The sequence below is a fragment of the Microcaecilia unicolor genome, chromosome 8 (assembly GCF_901765095.1).
Source record: "Microcaecilia unicolor chromosome 8, aMicUni1.1, whole genome shotgun sequence".
Classification (NCBI taxonomy): domain Eukaryota; kingdom Metazoa; phylum Chordata; class Amphibia; order Gymnophiona; family Siphonopidae; genus Microcaecilia; species Microcaecilia unicolor.
In genome coordinates this window covers 220,208,021-220,230,779 of record NC_044038.1, presented here as the reverse complement: position 1 = coordinate 220,230,779, position 22,759 = coordinate 220,208,021, and the positions used below count along the sequence as shown (strand labels likewise).

The 22,759-nt window shown below is 40.9% G+C and overlaps 1 protein-coding gene across 1 annotated transcript in view; it reads right to left on the bottom strand.

Moving 5' to 3' along the window:
• Positions 1 to 22,224, bottom strand: part of LOC115476386 (protein kinase C-binding protein 1-like) — a 68,240-nt gene extending 46,016 nt beyond the window's left edge. Inside the window, exons 1-2 of the mRNA XM_030212748.1 lie at positions 22,147 to 22,224; positions 15,753 to 15,823 (exon numbers count right to left, since the gene is read on the bottom strand). Coding sequence (XP_030068608.1) covers positions 15,753 to 15,823; positions 22,147 to 22,160 — 85 coding nt within the window. The 5' untranslated portion in view covers positions 22,161 to 22,224. The remainder of the gene's footprint in view (positions 1 to 15,752; positions 15,824 to 22,146) is intronic.
• Between the last annotated feature and the right edge of the window lie 535 nt (positions 22,225 to 22,759).

The window sequence follows — 22,759 nt, the reverse complement described above, 5'->3', positions numbered from 1 at the left end:
TAGTTGCCAACTGAGAATGTAAAAGAATATACAAGGAAAATGAAAATAGATTGCAAACAAAGAAGGAATATTGAAAATACTATCGATATAAAAAAAATTACCTTTTAAGAACAAATGCATAAAATTAATCTAAAAATAATAAATTAAAGGAGGTTTTTAGACTGATGAGGAAGCGCGCCCAGCCAATAAAGTGTTTATAAAGGACACAAAGGCTGAGTATCTGAAATCTTTTACTCCAGTTTATATAAAAGCCTGGTAATTAAATGTTACATGGTTTACATCCATAAAAAAAATACAATACATACAAACATAAAACCAATCTGCCAATTTAATAAACAGTCCATCAAAACAAGTGAGTTTTTACAACCTTAAGGAACCTTAAACGTTCATTTATGGATCTCACCGCAGAAGGCAGCTTATTCCATAATCAAACCAATGAAGAAAAAGCTTAACACAAGACTTGGTGTATATATTGGTAGTTTTTTAGACATATAGATTGGAACCATATCATGAAAAAAAAAAAAAAAAAAAGCTAGAACCAACATTTTGAAGATACATTGTTTCCTGATAGGAAGCCAACGTAATGAGGTAGAATAGAGGGGAGGGTGAAATATGATCACATAACGCCAAATTTTTCAAAAGCCAAACTGATGAATTCTGAACCCGCTAAAGTATTTTCAAGCTCTTACAAGGCAACCTCACAAACAGCTCATTACAATAATCTATGCAAGAGATTACATACACATACAATTGGGTAAAATCTGACTCAGAGAACCTCTTGCTCACTTAGAGGTAATAGTGCTCCTAGTATATCAATATCTGATTGAAGAGAAATAACCACATTAGCAAGACAATTTCATCCTTGGAATATCAGTTTCCCTACCTCTCACCCATAATATATTAGCTTTGTCATTGAGCTACCATCCAATGATGGATTTTTTTCAAATACCATGTTCCATAATGCTAAAGTCTCTGATAAATTGTGTTCAATTGGAAACACAATAGAAATGTCATCTGCATAAGAGTACTAGGAAATCCCAATGGGACATAACACTTCTTCAAGACCTCTTAAGTAGATATTGAATATAATAGGCAAGGGGCCCTGCGGAACACCTTCTGGCATATACCAAGCTCTCTTGAGCAGGGACTGTCCTTCCCCATGTTTAAACTTGTACAGCGCTGTGTAACCCTGGCAGCGCTATAGAAATGCTAAGTAGTAGTAGTAGTATATACCATAATCTTGAAAAAAAAATTCTCCAACAGACCTGTAAAGTTCCATTTTTTTTTTTTTATTGAGAACAAATTTTAACCCCTTATCTGTAATACAAAGTTTGCTTAGTCTACAAAGCAAAACATCACGATTGACCATGTCAAATGAATCCCCCTGCTGAAGGCTACCCTTATGACCATTTTTTGATCATTCCATAAATATGGAAAACAAAATCAATAACCCCTCTCCTCTTCCACCACTGTGTAACAATAGAAGGTCCGACAAAAATATCTCAAAAATAAACATACAAGACTGCACATAAGTACATAAGTAGTGCCATACTGGGAAAGACCAAAGGTCCATCTAGCCCAGCATCCTGTCACCGACAGTGGCCAATCCAGGTCAAGGGCACCTGGCACGCTCCCCAAACGTAAAAACATTCCAGACAAGTTATACCTAAAAATGCGGAATTTTTCCAAGTCCATTTAATAGCGGTCTATGGACTTGTCCTTTAGGAATCTATCTAACCCCTTTTTAAACTCCGTCAAGCTAACCGCCCGTACCACGTTCTCCGGCAACGAATTCCAGAGTCTAATTACACGTTGGGTGAAGAAAAATTTTCTCCGATTCGTTTTAAATTTACCACACTGTAGCTTCAACTCATGCCCTCTAGTCCTAGTATTTTTGGATAGTGTGAACAGTCGCTTCACATCCACCCGATCCATTCCACTCATTATTTTATACACTTCTATCATATCTCCCCTCAGCCGTCTCTTCTCCAAGCTGAAAAGCCCTAGCCTTCTCAGCCTCTCTTCATAGGAAAGTCGTCCCATCCCCACTATCATTTTCGTCGCCCTTCGCTGTACCTTTTCCAATTCTACTATATCTTTTTTGAGATACGGAGACCAGTACTGAACACAATACTCCAGGTGCAGTCGCACCATGGAGCGATACAACGGCATTATAACATCCGCACACCTGGACTCCATACCCTTCCTAATAACACCCAACATTCTATTCGCTTTCCTAGCCGCAGCAGCACACTGAGCAGAAGGTTTCAGCGTATCATCGACGACGACACCCAGATCCCTTTCTTGATCCGTAACTCCTAACGTGGAACCTTGCAAGACGTAGCTATAATTCGGGTTCCTCTTACCCACATGCATCACTTTGCACTTGTCAACATTGAACTTCATCTGCCACTTGCACGCCCAATCTCCCAGTCTCGCAAGGTCCTCCTGTAATCGTTCACATTCCTCCTGCGACTTGACGACCCTGAATAATTTTGTGTCATCGGCGAATTTAATTACCTCACTAGTTATTCCCATCTCTAGGTCATTTATAAATACATTAAAAAGCAACGGACCCAGCACAGACCCCTGCGGGACCCCACTAACTACCCTCCTCCACTGAGAATACTGGCCACGCAATCCTACTCTCTGCTTCCTATCTTTCAACCAGTTCTTAATCCATAATAATACCCTACCTCCGATTCCATGACTCTGCATCTTCCATTATTCTTAATACATGCAGCATACAAAAGAAGTTAAACATCCCAAATAAAATATGTTATCACGCTTAGTGAGGGACATGTAAATTACACAAAATATTAGCAACAATTGTCTTCAACTGGATGTACACTTTGAGGAGATGCTTGACCTGTCAGACACCATGATAACTAGGTTTTCCCCTCTTTGATGTGGCATAACCAGTACTGAATCCAGCAAGCAGCTGGGACTACCCACCACTGGGTAAGATTGTAGTACAACTGGTAGGGATCCCCAGACTCCACCAGCCAAAGAGACTCAGAGCTATTTGCAGGAGCAGCAACAGCCAGCTAGTTACTTTCCTCCACAAGGATGACGCCAACATCATGATGGAGGAGGTGGAGTATTGAGATGCAAAGGTAGAAGCTGCCACCACAATAACATAGTAACATAGTAGATAATGGCAGAAAGACCTGTACAGTCCATCCAATCTGCCCAACAAAAATAAACTCATGTGTGTATACCTGACCTTGATTTGTATCTGCCACTTTCAGGGCACAGACCGTAGAAGTCTGCCCAGCACTAGCCCTGCCTCCCACCACCGGTGCTGCCACCCAATCTCCGTTAAGCTCCTTAGGATCCATTCCTTCTGAACAGGATTCCTTTATGTTTATCCAACGCATTTTTTAATTCCATTACCATTTTCATCTCCACCACCTCCCGCGGGAGGGCATTCCAAGTATCCACCACTCTCTCCGTGAAAAAATACTTCCTGACATCTTTCTTGAGTCTGCCCCCCTTCAATCTCATTTCATGTCCACTAGTTCTACCGCCTTCCCATCTCCAGATTAATACCTTTCAAATATTTGAACATCTGTATCATATCACCCCTGTTTCTCCTTTCCTGGTAGTGATGGGTAGCAGGGGAACAGAGGGAAACAATTGATGCTGGTATGTAGGGATGGAAAAAGAAACCATTGCTTGCAGATGCTGGGAGAGATGGAGAGAGAAAGCACAAAGTGGATGGATACTGGGCAAGGGTACAAGGTATGGAGAGAAAGGTGCAATGCAGAGGCTGTAAGAGAAGGCAGGAGAGTACACGGGGATGAGGTAGGGAGTTGGGGCTTGGGTGTGAATGTGAGTGGGCCTAAAAGCAAGCAGATAAATCAGGTATGAGGACAACAGTGGGGACTTGGTGATGGGTAAGGATAAGAGGTACAATAAAGGCTGAAGAAAGACAGGAAGTATAGAGAAGATTGAATTTTTAGTTACATTAAAAACTGCTTTGGTAATAACGTCAGGCTCAGTAAAATGTACATTTGAAAACTGCTAGTTATGATTTGCATTTATTTTGGACTTTCAGCTATTCTATAATCTATTTCACTGTGACCAAGGTGGAAAAGCAACTATAAAAATGCAAACATACATATAGGATAATTTAATACAAATTTCAAGTTCATCAGTCCCTTTAAGCACTTGAAATTTTTCCTAAACTCACTGTGAAAATAATGAACATTCCCTGTAATTCTTGTTACCCTGACAACCAGAAAGGAAAAAGTAATAATAATCTAACAGCTTTCATGCATTTTGAAAACATTAAATAACAAAAATTTCAAAAAAAGAAACACTACTCAGCTAACATATAATTAAAGCTAATATTTTCCATTTCAAGAGTGAACAGATTCATATTTTCCCTCCAAATAGCTGGAAACCACTGAATTTCAAAGAAATAAATGAAGCTTAATAGTGGCATTACTTCTTGGAAGTCTTAATATATGACAATTCAATCATTATTATCCTATATAATAAAACGCATCTCCAACATTCTGAAGCTGACTGCATGGCTGAGGCATTCCTGCTCTCTGTATCCATCTCCTGAATTGACATCACGTACTTCCGGGTTCGTCACAAGCAGAAGTGACCAACCACACAAGGTTTCTCGGCTTCAGAATGTTGGAGGTGCATTTTATTAAATAGGATTGGTCAGTTCCTTGAAGCACAGCCAGAGCTCAGCATCCTGCACAGTAACGCTCAGACACCAGAGAGAGGGGGGGCCAGACACCAGAGAGAGGGAGGGGGGCATCTCTGTCACACACACACACACTCTCTCTCTTCACACACTCTCTCTCTCTCTCACAAACTATCACATTCACTCTCTATGTGTCACACAGAGGCATATTTTCAAAGCACTTTGGGAGGCTAAGTTCCATAGGTTTCTATGGAACTTTGGGCTAAGTGCTTTGAAAATGAGCTCGACAGTCGACACACTCTCTTGGAGGCTCATTTTCAAAGCACTTAGCCTCCCAAAGTTCCATAGAAACCTATGGAACTTAGCCTCCCAAAGTGCTTTGAAAATATGCCTCTAAGTCTCATACACTCAGTCTCACAGAGAGTCTGTGTCTCACACACACACTGTATCTGTGTGAAACACACTCTCTCTCTCACAATGTGTCTCACATACGCACTTGCACACACTCTCATTCTCTCTCACACACACACACACACACACACACACACACACATTCACTCTCTCTCACACACACACTCACACATTCACTCTCTCTCTCACACACAGCCACTCTCACATACACTCTCTCAAACATACACACTCCGAGGAAAACCTTTCTAGCGCCCGTTTCATTTGTGTCAGAAACGGGCCTTTTTTACTAGTTTGTGATAAAAAGATGCACAATGGATAATATTCCCCAATCCAACAAATGGGGAAAGCATACAGAAAATGCAGAGAAAAGTCCATAGACCGTTATTAAATGGACTTGGGGAAAATCCACTATTTCTGGGATAAGCAGTTTAAAATGTTTTGTACTTGTGGCCTGGATTGGCCACTGTTGGAAACAGGATGCTGGGCTCGATGGGCCTTTGGTCTTTCCTAGTACGGCAATACTTATGTACTTATAATGGCTCAAGGAATTCTTTCTAATCCCCCCACATGGATGTGCATATTAAGAGATGTGCACAGGATACACATTTTCAGTGTGTTTCTCCACTTCCACTCCCCTCCCCCTCCCCCCCCAAATGTGTGGCCATTTTTGGTTCATTTCTGCACATGCATGTGAATAAATAAAATGTTAACTTAAGACATAAGACATAAGCATTGCCATACTGGGACAGAGCAAAGGTTCATCAAACCTAGCATCCTGTTTCCAACAGTGGCCAAACCAGGTTAAAAGTACCTGGCAAGATCCCAATACAGTACAATACATTTTATGCTGCTTATCCTAGAAATAAGATGTGGATTTTCCCCTTATGGATATTTCTTTTAGAAAGATAACCAAACCTTTTTTAAACCCCATTAGGCTAATTGCTTTTACCACATTCTCTGGCAACCAATTCCAGAGTTTAATTACAGGTTGAGGGAAGAAATATTTTCTACAATTTGTTTTAAATTTACTTTACATCTTCATTGCGTGCCCCCTAGTCCTAGTGTTTTTGGAAAGAGTAAACAAACAATTCACGTCTATCCATCCCACTCCACTTAATATTTTATAGACCTCTATCATACCTCCCCCTCAGCCGTCTCTTCTCCAAGCTGAAGAGCCCTAGCCTTTAGCCTTTCCTCATCACCCTTTTCAATACCTTTTTCTAATTCTACTGTTTTTTTTCTTGACATACAGTGACCAGAATTGAACACAGTATTTGAGGTGCAATCACACCATGAAGTGATACAAAGGCATTAGAACAAGCCTCAATTTTTGTTTTCTATTCCTTTCCTAATAATACCTAACATTCTATTTGCTTTCTTAGCTGCTGCCGCACAATGTATCATTCAATGACGACACCTAGATCCCTTTCCTGGTTGGCGACTCCCAACGTGGAACCTTGCAACATATTTCGGGTTCTTCTTCTTTCCCACATGCAACACTTTGCACTTGTTCACATTAAATGTCATCTGCCATTTGGATGCCCAGTCTCCCAGTCTTATAAAGGTCCTCTCGTAATTTTTCACAATCCTCTTGCGATTTAACAACTTTGAATAACTTTTGTGTCATCAGCAAATTTAAATACCTCACTAGTTACTCCCATCTCTAGACCACTTATAAATATGTTAAAAAATCAGTGGTCCCAGCACAGACCCCTGGGGAACCCCACTATCTACCCTTCTCCATCGAGACTACTGACCATTTAACTCTACTCTCTGTTGTCTTATCTTTTAACCAGTTTTTAATCCACAATACAACACTACCTCCTATCCCACGGCTCACCAATTTCCTCTGTAGTCTTTCATGATGTACTTTGTCAAATGCCTTTTGAAAAATCCAGATATACAATATCAACCAGCTCGGCTTTGTATCATTAATCCATGCTTATGAATGTGCTCTTTTGTTCTTTATAATAGTCTCTACCATTTTTCCTGGCACCATCAGGTTCACTGATCTATAATTTCCCAGATCACCTCTGTTGTATGTTAATGCATGCAAGTCAACTTTACACATATTCATTCATAGGTTAATGTGTGTTAAATCAAATTTTCAAGGCATGCCAACAACCCAGATGTTTCCTAATGAATACACAATCCTCCATGCATGCATGTGTATATGTGTGTGTGGACTCAACTGTCCTGGAGAAGAGAAAGGAATGGTGGTTTGAAAGGAGCAGTACTCAAGTATTCTGTTGTTTTGGAAAGATTAATGAAATAAATTCAAGTGTAATATCTAGCCATTAGATGTCACTGTCAACAGATGTCAAAGGATGGAATTTTCAGTTTAACCACAGGATGGCACTGTCCCATGGGAACAGGGATTGCTATGCTTCATAAATGGGAGCCAATAATACACTCACACAGCACTGTTGACAGTTACAGGAAAAAATAAACTGGAAAATACTAAATTGTTAATTTTCATTCTGTATTAAATTTGTGAAGGTCTGCACATAATCCCTTGTCCTATATAAAATACAGTTAAAACAAAATATATAAAGGCTAAGTTACAACAGTAATACACACACAGACGTTTAATTTGCTAAGTACATTAAAATAATGCAGCAGTACCCTAGCAGCGAGGTATTGAGAACATGCTTACAAAACACCATCCATAAGAATACCATTTCAACTTCTGACACCACTTCAAGACAAAAAATACAAAAACAGCTAACATTTCAATCTATCTCCCAGAACTGACAAAGGGGATTTCAAATTAGCTCAAGGAGAGTTAACCATTAGGTACAATAAGTATTCCTCTGCCCCAGAAGGCGCTCAATCTAAGTTTATACTTGAGGCAATGGAGGGTTACGTGACTTGCCCAAGATCACAAGGAGCTGCAGTAGAACTCAGCCCACCGCTCTAACCATTAGGCTTCTCCTCCATTACTCACCACAGGTGTGGCATAATACATGATCATGAAGGAACCAAGGAGAGCGTGAAGAAATATCACCAGTGGATGGCAACAACAAATGTCAGCAGCAGACGTTGAGGGAGTGGAAGTAGGTCACTAGTAGAAGAGAGAACATGAGAAGCAGTACAAGAAGAGCATGAGGTAGAAGCAGCATCACCGCAAGGGTGTAGAAGAGAGAGAGAGGAGGTGGAGGGGGGAAATTAAGGGAAGAAAGCATGACGAACAGGTCACCAGAATGGAGAGGAGGCAATAGAAGAGCAGCGAGAATAAACAGGTACATCACTGTTTAGAGGGAAGTATCTGTGCCAACAAGTGAGCTAGGGGAGGAGACCTCCCACCCACAACACTCATGGTGTGCACTTCTAAGATTTTTTTCCACCTAAATTCAGGGTCTAAATAAATTCTAGAGGAAACTAGACCTTTACCTAGGGGTAAGGGATTTTCTTCTCTGCTGTCATTCCTATGGTACCTTATCAGCGAGTTCTGTAGAAGAATCTTGCCTATGATAAATTCTGTTTAGAACAAAATACTCCAAATTAAACAAAAATATACTTTTTTAGCTGATTTTAACATTTTCTTTAGAAATGTCAAATATGGAGCAGCTTGAACTATAACACCACCACAGCGCGAGATCCAGAAAGCTCATATACTACAATATCTTTGTTATTGTTTCTTTTTTTTTAATGAAATTTTTATTTACAATCAAGTGTAATACTTGTACAGAAAAGTAAAGAAACTGGCTCAACATTCATTTTACAAAATCATAAAACAAGCAAACTTCCTGCCAGAATTACTCAAGTCAACATTAAGGATTCAAGATGTTAAACAAATGGAATTTCTTAAAAGGAATTAGCTAAGTCTGACTACCCAAATGGTACCAGAGAATCAACTACCAAGAGAATTACAACCCCCCCCCCCCCCCCCCCCCCCCCCCCCCCCCCCCCCCCCCCCATTATTCCTTCTAGCTGTTAAGAAAGCTGTGAGCTGGAACGGTTCAAAGAAAACATATTTTGTCGACTGATAGTTAACGACACATTTACAGGGGTATCTTTAAAAAAAAAAAAAAAAAAAAAAAGTTACCCCAATTAAAGAACCCCTGGTTTCATCAGCAAGAATTGCTGACGTCTCCTCTGAGTATCTTTGGAGACGTCAGGAAAGATTTGAATTCGTTGTCCAAGAAAAGTTTTTTCTTTGTTGTGAAAGAACAATTTCATTAACCAGTTCTTGTCAGGTGATAGTGCAACAGTAACAATTAACGTTGACGGTATTACCATCTCATTGTCAGAAGATTCTAATAACACAAGAGACATCTAGGTCTTGATTATCTTGATTCTGTTGTACTTTTGTAGGCAAATAGTATATCTGAGAGAATGGAGGAATGGCTTCTTCAGCCACTCCAAGTATTTCTTTCACATATTTCCTTAGCATATCTCGAGGAGGAATAGCGACTCGTTTAGGAAAATTTAAGAAATGGAGATTATTACTCCTTACAGAGTTCTCAAGAAATTCCGTTTTCCTCCTTAGACATATCAAATCTTTCATAGTATTCTCTTGATAGGACTGCATCTTTTGAACCTCTTTTTCATATACCTTATCACGTTGTATTAAGGTTTCCACTTCTTTAACTTTTTGTTCTAGTACTGAAAAATCCTGAGTTAGTTTTTGTACTTGAAGACACATAGCTTTACCTAAATCCACAATAAAATGCCATACTGTCCAGAGTAACTTCATTAGGTTTATTAATAGATATAGGAAATAGTGTTGGCATTACCTCAGTCTCTCCAGTAGAAATAACTTGCTCCAAACTCACAATTTCATTCTCCCTTGTTGCTGCCGATGTTGCTACAGGCACCTCTTCCACCTGGGTTTTCGGTTCTCCAACTGCCCGAACTCCTTCGGTTGACTGTTTCACCTCTCAACCCTCCTCTCACGTACCAAACATGGGAAACGGGGCTGAGGACACCATCAGTGGAGTACTGCTACCAGACGGTTGTGGGGGAGGAGCTCCTGCGTCGGGGCTGCGCGAAAGCTCCAGCCCAGGGAACGCTCCGGGGTCACCATTCACTCCGGGATGGACCAGCGGGCTGCTCTCCAACGGTGCTGGTCCCGATGCTCCCTGAAAGTATGCTTGAATTCCACCTCCTGCGGAAGGGTTTTGCCGCTGGTGAGTGGTGGAGGCAAGACGGCCCCTTCTCTTCGGCATCCCAAAAAGAACGAAAGTTTCAGAGAGCGAGAGGTAAGTCAGACTTCAACAGTGGCCATCTTGAATCCAGCATTTATTTTGTCATTGTTCGTTTAAAAAAATGCCATAATCCTACGTAAGCAATCAATTTTCCAAATATGTGGACAAAATTTTCTACTCCGCACCAGTCTCAATTTGAAGTCAGAGCTGCACACAATACAGAAACTCTGCTCCTAGTGCTGACAACATATGTGAAACAATGTCCATGCAAGGGGAATCAAGTTCTATTACTTCAATCGACATCTCGGAGGCGTTCCATGCAGTTGATCATACAATACTACTGACTGAACCAATTCCTATCAAACTGAAGCTATTCTGTAAAATAAAACACACACCTCTCCAACTATTGGCTGCTGAAATGTGGTGTTCCCCTCTCCACTTTCTCCTATTCTATTTAACTTCTTTATGTCTTCCTTCAAGCTCAATACACCTAGGACTAGATGAATTACTACTATCTTATGCTGATGACATCATGCTCCTCTTACCACTATCTTCTCCACAACAAGAAGACATAAACCGATCTGTAACAATTGGGATGACCACTATTCAGAACTAGAAACTGGCAAATAATCTAAAACTGAACGCACAAAAAACTACAATCCTTTGGTTCTGGAATCAAGGAGTGAAGGTCCCAACTTCATTAACACTTTCCAATGACGGCACCTTCACGATTGAAACAAAAGCTAACTGAGTGTCCTCCTCGACTCCTCCTTAATCAACCAACTATGGAAGAAAACACTGTTTAAAATGAGACAACTATGAACAGTCAAGGTCATTCTTTGACCAAAAAGCCTTGGCGCTACTGGTCCAAATGCTGATCCTACCACATCTACTACTACTTATCATTTCTATAGTACTACTAGACGTATGCAGCGCTGTACACTTGAACATGAAAAGACAGTCCCTGCTCGACAGAGCTTACAATCTAATTAGGACAGACAAACAGGACAAACAAGAGATAAGGGAATATGAGGATGATAAAATAAGGGTTCTGAACAAGTGAATGAGGGTTAGGAGTTAAAAGCAGCATCAAAAAGGTGGGCTTTTAGCTTACATTTGAACATCTGGAGTACTGTAACTCATTGTTCTGTGAAATTATGATTCAATACCAGAAAAAAAAAAAAAACTACAGATCATACAGAATACAGCAGCTAGAATAATATTCAAACGGAATAGATATACTAGTGCCTCACCATACCTGACCAAACTCATTGTTGAAAGAATTAAGTTCAAAGCTGTCTATTATTATTTTATTTGAATTTTGCTCACACCTTTTCAGTAGTAGCTCAAGGTGAGTTACATTCATGTACATGGTATTTCCCTGTCCCTGGAGGGCTCACAATTAGTGGGGTTTGAACCAGGCACCTCTGGATGTCAAGGCTGGTGTTCTACCGCTAAGTTACTCCTCCACTCCTAATCTTTCAAATTTTACAAGGTGTCACATCTGAACTACTGATTAATATCTCATCAATGTATACATTCCAGCAGACTGAAAGAACAATTGACCTTAGTACCACTGTTCCATAAGGGAATCTTATTCCAGAAGACCTTTAGATCACTCTTCCTTGCATCAGGAATCTCTCTATGGAACTCCCTCCCTCTGGCATCAGATCAGAATACCTCCCTCATCTTCCAAAAGAGGCTAAAAGCATTCTTCTTCACAAAGTCTTCTCCATGACAACCACTTCTCCACTAGCCTCAAAAAATCATTAAGCCAAACACATCGACTACTCACACTCTATAGTTTTATACAAGACTGATGTCATCTAACAAGTTCTTAAAACTGTATTCAACAAATGTTCCATATACAACACTGTTTCAAACCTAAGTCCCATTTAGTATGTAAACCGCATTGAACTCCGAATGGGGGATATTAGCGGTATTGTAAGACCTGAATTGAATTGAAGATATCAAAGCCTCCAAAGATGAGAATAAATAAGCAAGTCTGTTCTCCTAATCTAACTTAAAAGAAATGTATGGGACCGCTTGTTAATGGCTTTCAATGGAAAAGTAAAACACAACGGAGTGTATTTTAAAAGTATATACATAGTAACATAGTAAATGACGGCAGAAAAAGACCTGCATGGTCCATCCAGTCTGCCCAACAAGATAAACTCAGATGTGCTACTTTTTGTGTATACCCTTCTTTGATTTGTACCTGTCCTTTTCAGGGCACAGACCGTATAAGTCTGCCCAGCACTATCCCCGCCTCCCGCCACCGGCTCTGCCACCCAATCTCGGCTAAGCTCCTTAGGATCCATTCCTTCTGAACAGGATTCCTTTATGTTTATCCCACGCATGTTTGAATTCCGTTACCGTTTTCATTTCCACCACCTCCCACGGGAGGGCATTCCAAGCATCCACTACTCTCTCCGTGAAAAAATACTTCCTGACATTTTTCTTGAGTCTGCCCCCCTTCAATCTCATTTCATGTCCTCTCGTTCTACCGCCTTCGCACCTTATATCTTATTTATTTATGATATTTATATCCCACAGTATTCCCACCCATAGGCAGGCTCAATGTGGCGTACAATAATAAGCAACAATAATACAAAGTACAGTAGACAAGGTCACAGGAGAGAAGAGAAATAACGAAGGAGGAAGAGGGAGAGAGGGGAGGAATCAGCAAGGAAGGAGTCGTGGGCTAAAAGGGTACGGCACCTGTAGGGCTCTTAGCGTATGCACTGCCAAACAGGAAGGTCGAGTCGCTTCTACTACTACTTAACATTTCTAGAGCGCTACTAGGGTTACGCAGCGCTGTACAATTTAACAAAGAGAGACAGTCCCTGCTCAAAGAGCTTACAATCTAATAGACAAGTGAACGGTCGGTCCGATAGGGGCAGTCTGGATTTACTGAACGGTAAGGGTTAGGTGCCGAACGCAGCATTGAAGAGGTGGGCTTTAAAAGCAAAGACTTGAAGACGGGCAGGGAGGGGGCTTGGCTTAAGGGTTCAGGAAGGTTGTTCCAAGCATAGGGTGAGGCGAGGCAGAATGAGCGGAGCCTGGAGTTGGCGGTGGTGGAGAAGGGTACTGAGAGGAGGGATTTATCCTGTGAACGGAGGTTACGGGCTTCTTGCATGTTTTGCATCAGGCAATGCTGTCTACTGTTGAAGGGTTAATCTGTCTAACTGTCCATACACATAGGTTTTGTTTGTGCATGCAAATACACAGGCAGACCTATGCATAGGGAGATGGGGAAAGAGAAGACATCAGAAGGAGTTGTATCTGCAGCAGACAAGGAACTCGAGCCTGAACAGTGCAAGCACCCAGGGAGGAGCCAACCTTGACTGCCAAATGAGGGGTAAAGGAGCCATGAGCAGGACTACAGGAGGGGTGACCAGGGAAATCTCATTTTATGAACAGCAGAAAGGGAGGAAGTATCCTCAGCTAATACTGTTCTTTTATGGACAGGAGGGACAGGCAGGAGATTTCCCAGTAAGATTTTCTTTTTCTCCTCTCCTTTTCTTTAACTATGGCATCTGCAGTAGGAATGCAGTAGGAATGGATCCTCAGAAGCTTAGCCGAAATTGGGTGGCAGAGCAGGTGGGGGAAGAGGGCTTGGTGGTTGGGAGGCGAGGATAGTGGAGGGCAGACTTATACGGTCTGTGCCAGAGCCGATGATGGGAGGCGGGAAATACTGCTGGGCAGACTTGTACGGTCTGTGCCCTGAAAAAGGCAGGTACAAATCAAGGTAAGGTATACACATATGAGTTTATCTTGTTGGGCAGACTGGATGGACCATGCAGGTCTTTTTCTGCCATCATCTACTATGTTACTATGAAACAGGGCCACAGCCATCATTTAGGTCTGGTAGTTTACAGGCACAAAGTTCAGGAGGGCGGAAGGATAGTTCTAGAACAATTGTTTAAAATATTGTAAACACTGGAGAGAGTGGGAGGGAGGGAAGTTGTTCTCAGGTTCCGCAGAGCAACTGACCACCTCCTCATCCCCTCTGGGGGAGAAAGAATTGATAGTGTCAACAGGGGGCCCAACCCCCTCTGGCATAAGCAGAACTAGTGACCCTGGCCGGAGCAGAGGTGCAAGAGGTGAGTGGGGAAGTAAATAAGAAAACAAAAGATTGAGAAGAAACAGAAAGGTTGCATGAGAGAGACCGGGGGAAGGAAAGCCAATCCCCCCCCCTCCTCCTCCCTCCCACACACACATACAAGCTGCTCCCTTGCATATTTTCCTCACTACTCCCATGCTACCCCACACCACTTACAAAGTCCCCCTCCAGCTACTCATGCACACAACATGGAGGAGTGGCCTAGTGGTTAGGGTGGTGGACTTTGGTCCTGGGGAACTGAGGAACTGAGTTCAATTCCCACTTCAGGCACAGGCAGCTCCTTGTGACTCTGGGCAAGTCACTTAACCCTCCATTGCCCCTTGTAAGCCGCATTGAGCCTGCCATGAGTGGGAAAGCGCAGGGTACAAATGTAACAAAAATAGAATAGATACTATTGGAGATTCTACATGGAATGTTGCTACTATTGGAGATTCTACATGGAATGTTGCTATTCCACTAGCAACATTCCATGTAGAAGGCTGCGCAGGCTTCTGTTTCTGTGAGTCTGACGTCCTGCACGTACTTGCAGGACGTCAGACTCACAGAAGCAGAAGCCTGCGCGGCCACATTGCTGATCTGCAAGGGCCGACTTCTACATGGAATGTTGCTAGTGGAATAGCAACATTCCATGTAGAATCTCAAATAGTAGCAACAGTGGAGGAGTGGCCTAGTGGTTAGGGTGGTGGACTTTGGTCCTGGGGAACTGAGTTCAATTCCCGGCATAGGCAGCTCCTTGTGACTCTGGGTAAGTCACTTAACCCTCCATTGCCTACCGCATTGAGCCTGCCATGAGTGGGAAAGCGCGGGGTACAAATGTAACAAAAAAAAAAAAAAAGACCCAACACCATCTAGTAACTCATTACCTTTGCAATCACACTCTCACTTCACACACACTCCACCTACCCCCTTCTCAACTCATGTGAAACTATTCACAAATGCTTAAAGCATGCACCTTCCTCTTGTTCAACAGTTCATTTCAATGTTTAAAACTGTAAACATAAAGGGAGGGTACAGAAGGGAGCAGCCGCTGACATTGGCAACTATCAGACTGTTTAGCCACCATTTTGTACCTGCTTTGGGAAGGAAAGCAGCTACAAAATGGTGTCTGATTACTTGCACATCACTGTACTCAAACTCTACAGGGGGAGCATACCCAATAATTATGGGTGACAATTATTTACTGATCGCTGCCTTTTATTTGTGCTCCAATGCCTGTATTCGACCAAGCTCCCTTCCAACAACCTTGGTACATACAGCTGTAATGTGTAAGTAGACCTCACACATGACATTCCTTTAACCAGTTACCACGAACAGCAGAAATCTTGGACACAGAGCAGACAGAATATTGCTGCATCTCTCGCAGGGATTTCATCGGTCCCTTTCCTTCTGTTTTCCTCACCTTTGGAGCGCGTCGAGATATCCATCCCCTCCACCACCTCCTGCTCTGCCTTTATTTCTTCTTCAGCCAAGCTATAGGAATGAAAAAGAATTAGGTTACATCCTTTTCCTATCTGCACACAAATTTTAGTCAAACAATGTTTCATGACAAATATGGAAACGCCAGGAATTTGTTTGCTATTCATCCAAATAAACATTAACTGTGCCTCTCCCATGCCTTTGAATAAACAGTAATATTTTTTCTATACCTGTATATCTGAACAACCTACCTACAATAGCTATTATTCAGATATCCATAATTAAACAGTAGATTGATGCATTATATTTTCCACATGTTTTCCACTGGCAGAAAATTACAGTTCAATGTACTCAACGATATTAAACTATAGACATTATTTTCCTCTTCTACAAATTATACCCACTGCTGACATGACAATTCATTCTGGTCACAATACCCTACAAATATAATGATGGCTTGCAACAGAATCAAATACACCATAAGGGGGGGGGGGGGGGTAACTGCTATAAATGCTTCCAAGTACGGACAGAATTCTAGCATCTAACATACACGCTTCAAGGGCTAGGAGATCTTCCAGTATTTGTTGAAGATCTGCTGACTCTGCTGGAGGTACACATCAATGACATGGATTCCCAGGGGCCGATAAGGCTGAAGATTCCCGGAAAAAAAGCAAGGGACAAAAATTAATTAATTAAAACCTAGAGATTTCAGCAAAATGCCTGGAGACTTGATGGGTATGCAAGCAGAATCCTAATGTGTATTTTATCCATTTGTCAGTGCAGGGAAAAAAAAAATTTTTTTCAGATGAGCACCAATTAGAGCCATCACTTTCAGTATTCAGGAAGAGGGAGGTTTCTTGGCTCCAGCTGTGTAAGGATACAGACTAAATACTAAAATTTATTCTCTGTTTGTAAATAAACATATTTCAGGTTCAACTATTTTCCCAAAACAGATAGATGTTGGGCATGTCATCATTTCTGAACAATCAGTGATAAGATAAGCACCTCATCACCTCACAAACAGCAGAATCTTTGCTCCCGAGCAAAAGATTTCAAATGCATTGTGCCAGCAAAAAACAAAAAAACCTGGAAATCAATAATCCTGTTTCATATGGAGCCCAGTCACTGGATTTGTCCATGTTCATGAACTAAGATCTATGATGGGGAAACACCTGATATAAAACAGCAGCAACTTTGAAGATATCTTGAAAAGCACACTATACAGTATGAATTTAATCCTTCCCCTTTTTAGTTATGTTTACATGCTTTATCCTGTCTGCAAACATTTAAGCTTAATATGCAAGATTATAGGAAATATTTGCAGGAAAAAAAACTGTATTTCTGCTTATGATATTTGCTAGCGTGTTTTTAAACACCATTTTTAAACCCAAATAACTAAACTATGTAAGCACCTCCATCCAGATACCTCGGGATACCATATATTTAGCTGGGAGATGACAGGTTAACTGGAATCAAGTGTAAACATGCAGTTTATTCTCAGTGATGGAGAACTGAAAATGTGTGCTTCACTTGTTACCAGAAACCCGTCTTTAGATGCCAAGGGCTTCAAAATAAATAAATAAATAAATAAATAAATAGTGATGTCTTATGCAAGCAGGACTGCTGATCTGTGTTTTCTTCAATCATGTCCTTCCCTGACAGTGTTAACCTTACTTGCATTTTTACAAATTTAGACAGTGATGCACTGCCTGCGAATAAGGAACTAAAGAACACTGAAACGTGTGTAAATACATTACACCCATATCGCAATCTAGATAGATATTATCTGGAGAGAGCAATTAAAAGTTTCAGCTGAACTGCTGCTACACCCTGTCATTTAACTGAGACTGTCCGACAGCTCTGGAAAACCATTCAGACCTCTCCATACTCGCATGCAGAGCATTCACGTATGGTGAATCAGTAAAATACACTACGTCACGAACATGCACTTAGAAAACAAGAGTTGATAAATATCAGACTTTGTTAGTCTATGCCCCCAAAAAGCTCATTTTCATCCTCAAGACCCCTCCTTCCTTCTATACATACACTTGTGGCTTGCAAATATGAATGAAATGTCAAAAAAAAATGCAAATCCCACCCCCCCCCACCCCCATTCCCAAAATGTTAGCATGCCATAGCTGAATAAGCACTGGCTCTGCATAAGCAACTCACCTACAACAGTCTCTTACTCATCGGTAGCTAAGCTAGTTATGAAAGGTTCTTAAAATGGCGTCTGGCAGCAGTGCACTGCCTCATTGCTGTATTGTATCTAAAATGGTAGCAGTTTACTGAATAACTGTATCTCTTTATTTAAGTGGTAGGTCTGTTTTATAAGCAATCATCTGAATATCTTAAAGAGCATCCAACAACTGAATGTTTAGACACCGTGCATAAAATAGGAAGTCCTTTCCTTTCAATAGGAGATTTGCTTGAAGTTGCAGATTACCCAGGAAGGCTTTTAATGTTCAAACCCTAGCTCAGGTAATTCCCCCCCCCCCCCCCCATTTGTCTCTGATTCCTTACAAAATCACAACCTCTGTCTCATGCTCATACCTAACAAGAGACTAACAATCCACGCTGTGGAAAACTAAAAGGTGGATTTGCCTCAAATCAGCTTTTAAAGCTTAAGATTCTTAAGTAAATGTAGTTTTGTGAAACACGCCAAGCTTCACTGCATGCTGAGAACGCACCCAGGAATTTCAAGGTAAAGGATAGTCTTGAGAACTAGGGAGACTATGTTCTGAAAAAAGGCCTAAATGCAGTAAACTGATCTGAAACAAACAATATTTGGTGAGCGTTGGGTGCGTGTTTACAAATTATAAAAGAAATATGTCCTAATGTAATATTTATTATCGTGCAATTATGTTAAGAACAGGGCTCCAAAGGAAAACAAAAAAAAAAAAAGAGAGATTTCATTCCAGGGTACAATTCTCTAACCAGTTTCAAAGCACAGCAGAAATTATGCAGATGTACAGCTACCTCTGTATATTAATAAGACATGTACATGTTCTGCTCATCTAGCACTTCTGATTTCACCGTGCCAAAGAGCTCAAAACTGGTATAAAAAAATAGGTCAAAACCAGTATAAAAACAGTTAACATTAACTTCAGTTTCTCTGCAGTCCTACCATAAATGACTGTCTGCATAGTACTCAAGTGACAGATTTCAAAACAGTAAAGGCACTGCTTTACAATCCAGACTTCTGCAATCCAGTTTGAACAGGTTTGTGCAGGCAGGTCCCTTCCTGTTGAGTTGTTTCAGTACTTTACTTACTCATCTTCCACAGCGTGTAACAGGCCTGACAGCTGAAATAGTTTGCCTGCAAAACTTAAAAAAGGAAACTGCACTTTCTGAAGCTTTATGGCCACATAGTTCTTTGACCCCTGCAAGTTCCAGTCAACAAGAGTCAGAACAATAACTGAAAGCTAAGTTTCAATCATCTTAGGCAATAACAAACCACTGTTTAGTAGCCATAAAAGTTTCTGGACCAGAGTTCTACAAATCATCTCCTGCATATACCAGACAACTAAGCCATCTTCTACCGGCTAATCAATGAGGTCTCGCTGCTTCATGCAAATCCTAAATAAGGAAAATAGTTAAGGCCAGGATTAGAAGGGAAAAGTGCATCTTCCCCTCTGTCTAGCTTTGAAAGTGAACGCCACGTCCCGTCTGCATTGATTCAATAGCAAACTGCAGGAACTATTTCTTATTAAACAATCTATAAGAGTGACTGATAACATCATACCTCAACAAGCACCAAACCTACATCAAATTCTTCGGCTTGGCTAAAATATATCTCACTTAAATTGAACAAAGATGGCAGAAATTTCCAGAAGGCCTTTCACAGTCCTGCTGGTGCAAATGTCAATCTTTAACCATCCCTCTGCTACTATTGGTCCGAGAGCTACATGGAAACATCTCATTGGGCTGTGGCACAAAACACCATTTCTCTCTCTCTGCCTTGCCTCAGACATCTTGCTGCAATGCAGGCACTTACTTTTTTTTTTTCTGAAATATAATGCACTCGATTATATTTACATAGATCAAAATAGTACATGCAACAAAAACCGAAGTGCCATGTTTCTGTATTCACGGGAAATGCACACCAAACATGCCTCACTGTCTGCAAATGTCGGAGGGGACTGCTTAGTTGAAAGACAACCTTGTTTAACAAAACCTGAGGGAGCCATTTTAATGCAAGCTTTCAATTACATATCATTTACTCAGGCTTCCATATACTAACCAAACTGGTCACTGCAACAAAGCTACCTTTTTATAGAACACATCCGTACATATATTTTGATCCTTTTCTGGCAATCCACTTTATTATGCAAACCCCACTTCTGTGCTTCTACTGCGAACAGAGAACAAAGGCAAGTGCTGCAAGTAACTTCTGCTGGATTCTCAGCTGCAGTGTCTCCTCTCTTTTAGCGAACAGTAGCAATGAAACATAGATCTCTATACTACAAACTGAATTATAACATTTCATTTAGCAAAATACTTTCAGGCAGTTTTCTCTGATGAACGTATCTTTTAGGGTATTATGTTCCACTGTTGTTTAGCAGGCCACGTTAACTCAGGTCGTTGCTTGTAAACATACTTCTGCTGTCCAAAACAAATCACTTGAACAAAAACAGGATTTTATCTTTCCTTACAGTTGATCCAAGAATTCACGGCATCCTACGAAAATGGCCTATAAAAACTTATGATGTGGGATGAAACATTACCAAAATGTGTCCTAATGTTAGCTCCAGACATTAATACATACTAAACTGGCACAATTTAAATTCAACTCTCTCCCAACAGGATATGCAACTGATTTCTTAAAAGAAAAAAACAGGTTGGATGCATGCATAAGAAAATGACTGCTGGTTGCCTTACTATTTAGTAATATGGTCATCAGAACCAGCACCATCACTGATGTTTACATACAGTACACACACAGCTAACACTCACAGCCCTCTAAAATGGATACAGGAAATACACACAGCTGAGTACTTCCATTTTCATTACAGTTCACAGAGCTTTTACTTTAAGCTCCAGCTCCCCCCCCCCCCCCAAGCACAGTATTGAAGAGATTACTAACCCAATACAGAAAATTAGTCACTGCCTAAGGAGAAACAGGAAGGAAAAGCCTATATTTTTCACATTAGAACAAAAATATGCATTTCAATTAACCCATTTACAGTTATGTTATTTAACAGAGCATCAAATTGCAATAGATCAAGGCCCGTTGTGTGTCTGAATAGTCTCTGAGTGCTTTGTTTTTTGAGCATTACTGCATTCTGGTAAACAGACTGTAAAATGTTTTCAGAAGTAGTTTATAGATGTTTACTTACCAATAAATGCTCAAGAAAAGCTCTATCTGTGCTCATTAGGTAGATATCTGACTGGTTAGCAGAATTTAAACTCACCAACATGGACATGTTTGAAAGATTGAAAAATTAACCTAATGCTGTCATGACACAGACATTCATTTTAAACAGCTCACATTCCACGGCATAGATCTCTACCTACTGCACCAAAATATATAGTCAGCTTAATTAAACAAGCACCAAGCTAAATATAGAAATACAGAATTTCTTTTTTTTTTTTTTTTAAGCTGCAGCTCCTTCCTCTCCTGTTTGCCTGGTAGTCACAGCACACACACACAGACAAAAAAAAATCAGACTAAAAATTCCTCTTCAGATAAAAATTTAGAACTTGGAACACTGTACCACACAAAGAAGAAAGCTGTTTTCCCCAAGTAATAACAAGGTAAAAAATCAAATCTTCATAACTGAGATTCATTTCTTTAAAGCATGATTCAGCATCCCAGTCTCTAAGGCCTAACATTTGATTCTGCCCTCAGCACTGCTCTCTCTTGTATTAGCTTCCCAAAACAGCAATTTTTTTTTTTTTTGTTAGGGAGCAAACTGAATCCAGCACTCCCTCTGGTTACTTGGAAAGCAACTTGCCTCTGTTAGCTGCCATTATCCTTTCTTGGATCCCTGGGTGGCAGCTACAAGCATCTGCTCCTAGCTTCCATTTTCTCTCCAGCAGGCATGTGACACAGCAGACAACAGTTGCAGGCAAACTGCTCAGAGAGGAAAAAAAAAAAACCTTCTTTGGAAGGAAAAAAAAAACACACCAGTCTCTTGGTAAACTACAAAACACCAAGCTCTTGTGACAAAGTATGTGTGCCCAGGTTTTTGCCAGCTTACAAAAACAAAGATATGGCTACTAAACCATGTGACCTAAGAAAGCACATCTAAACAGCTCTAACTGAAGAAAGTGCTGGGGTGTGAGTTTTGTGCAGCAAAGAAGAGAGAATCAGCCTGGAACCCCATCACCCACATGTTCTAGAGGGAAAACAGAAATGAAAAAGTCAAGCTTACCTCTGTGGATGCATTGTTAACACAGTGTTTTGTCAATACTTATATAAAACATGGAGGCCAGGCTCTCTCAGTGCTCAGACAGAAAGGGCTTGGCATTTCAGCTTGATGATCTGTCTTCCTAATAGAAACTAATCCCGGATTGGCTGCTTTCTGAAATCGGAATGCAAAACTTCCAGCGATTGGCCGAAACACTTCCTGAGCGATTAGCTTTGTGCTGCTCTGGGGAGCAGGAGCCATCCTGCTGCACACACTGAACAAGCCAGGCTAAAGTAGGCCTTTGTCAGGACAAACATTCCCCAGACCCAAACTTCTTCTCCTTCCCAGCACTCGGCAGCGACAAGTGCAGATCCTCCCTTCACACAGACGTGCACAAAACAAGCTTTGCTGTCCCAGTTTCCCAGCGATGCTGTTTTCTTGGGTTTGAGAAAGCAGGAAAGCTACTTTAGCAGGAAACAGAAACAGTTTAGCACAGCACATTGCTACATTTTGCAGCACGTTTACAGTGTAAGTGGTTCGACATTTGTAACAGGAGAGGAAAAGTGAGCCATCTGCTTAAGATTCAATTTGCTTTGCCATATATAATCAAGCGAAATCGAAACATCATTGCTATTTA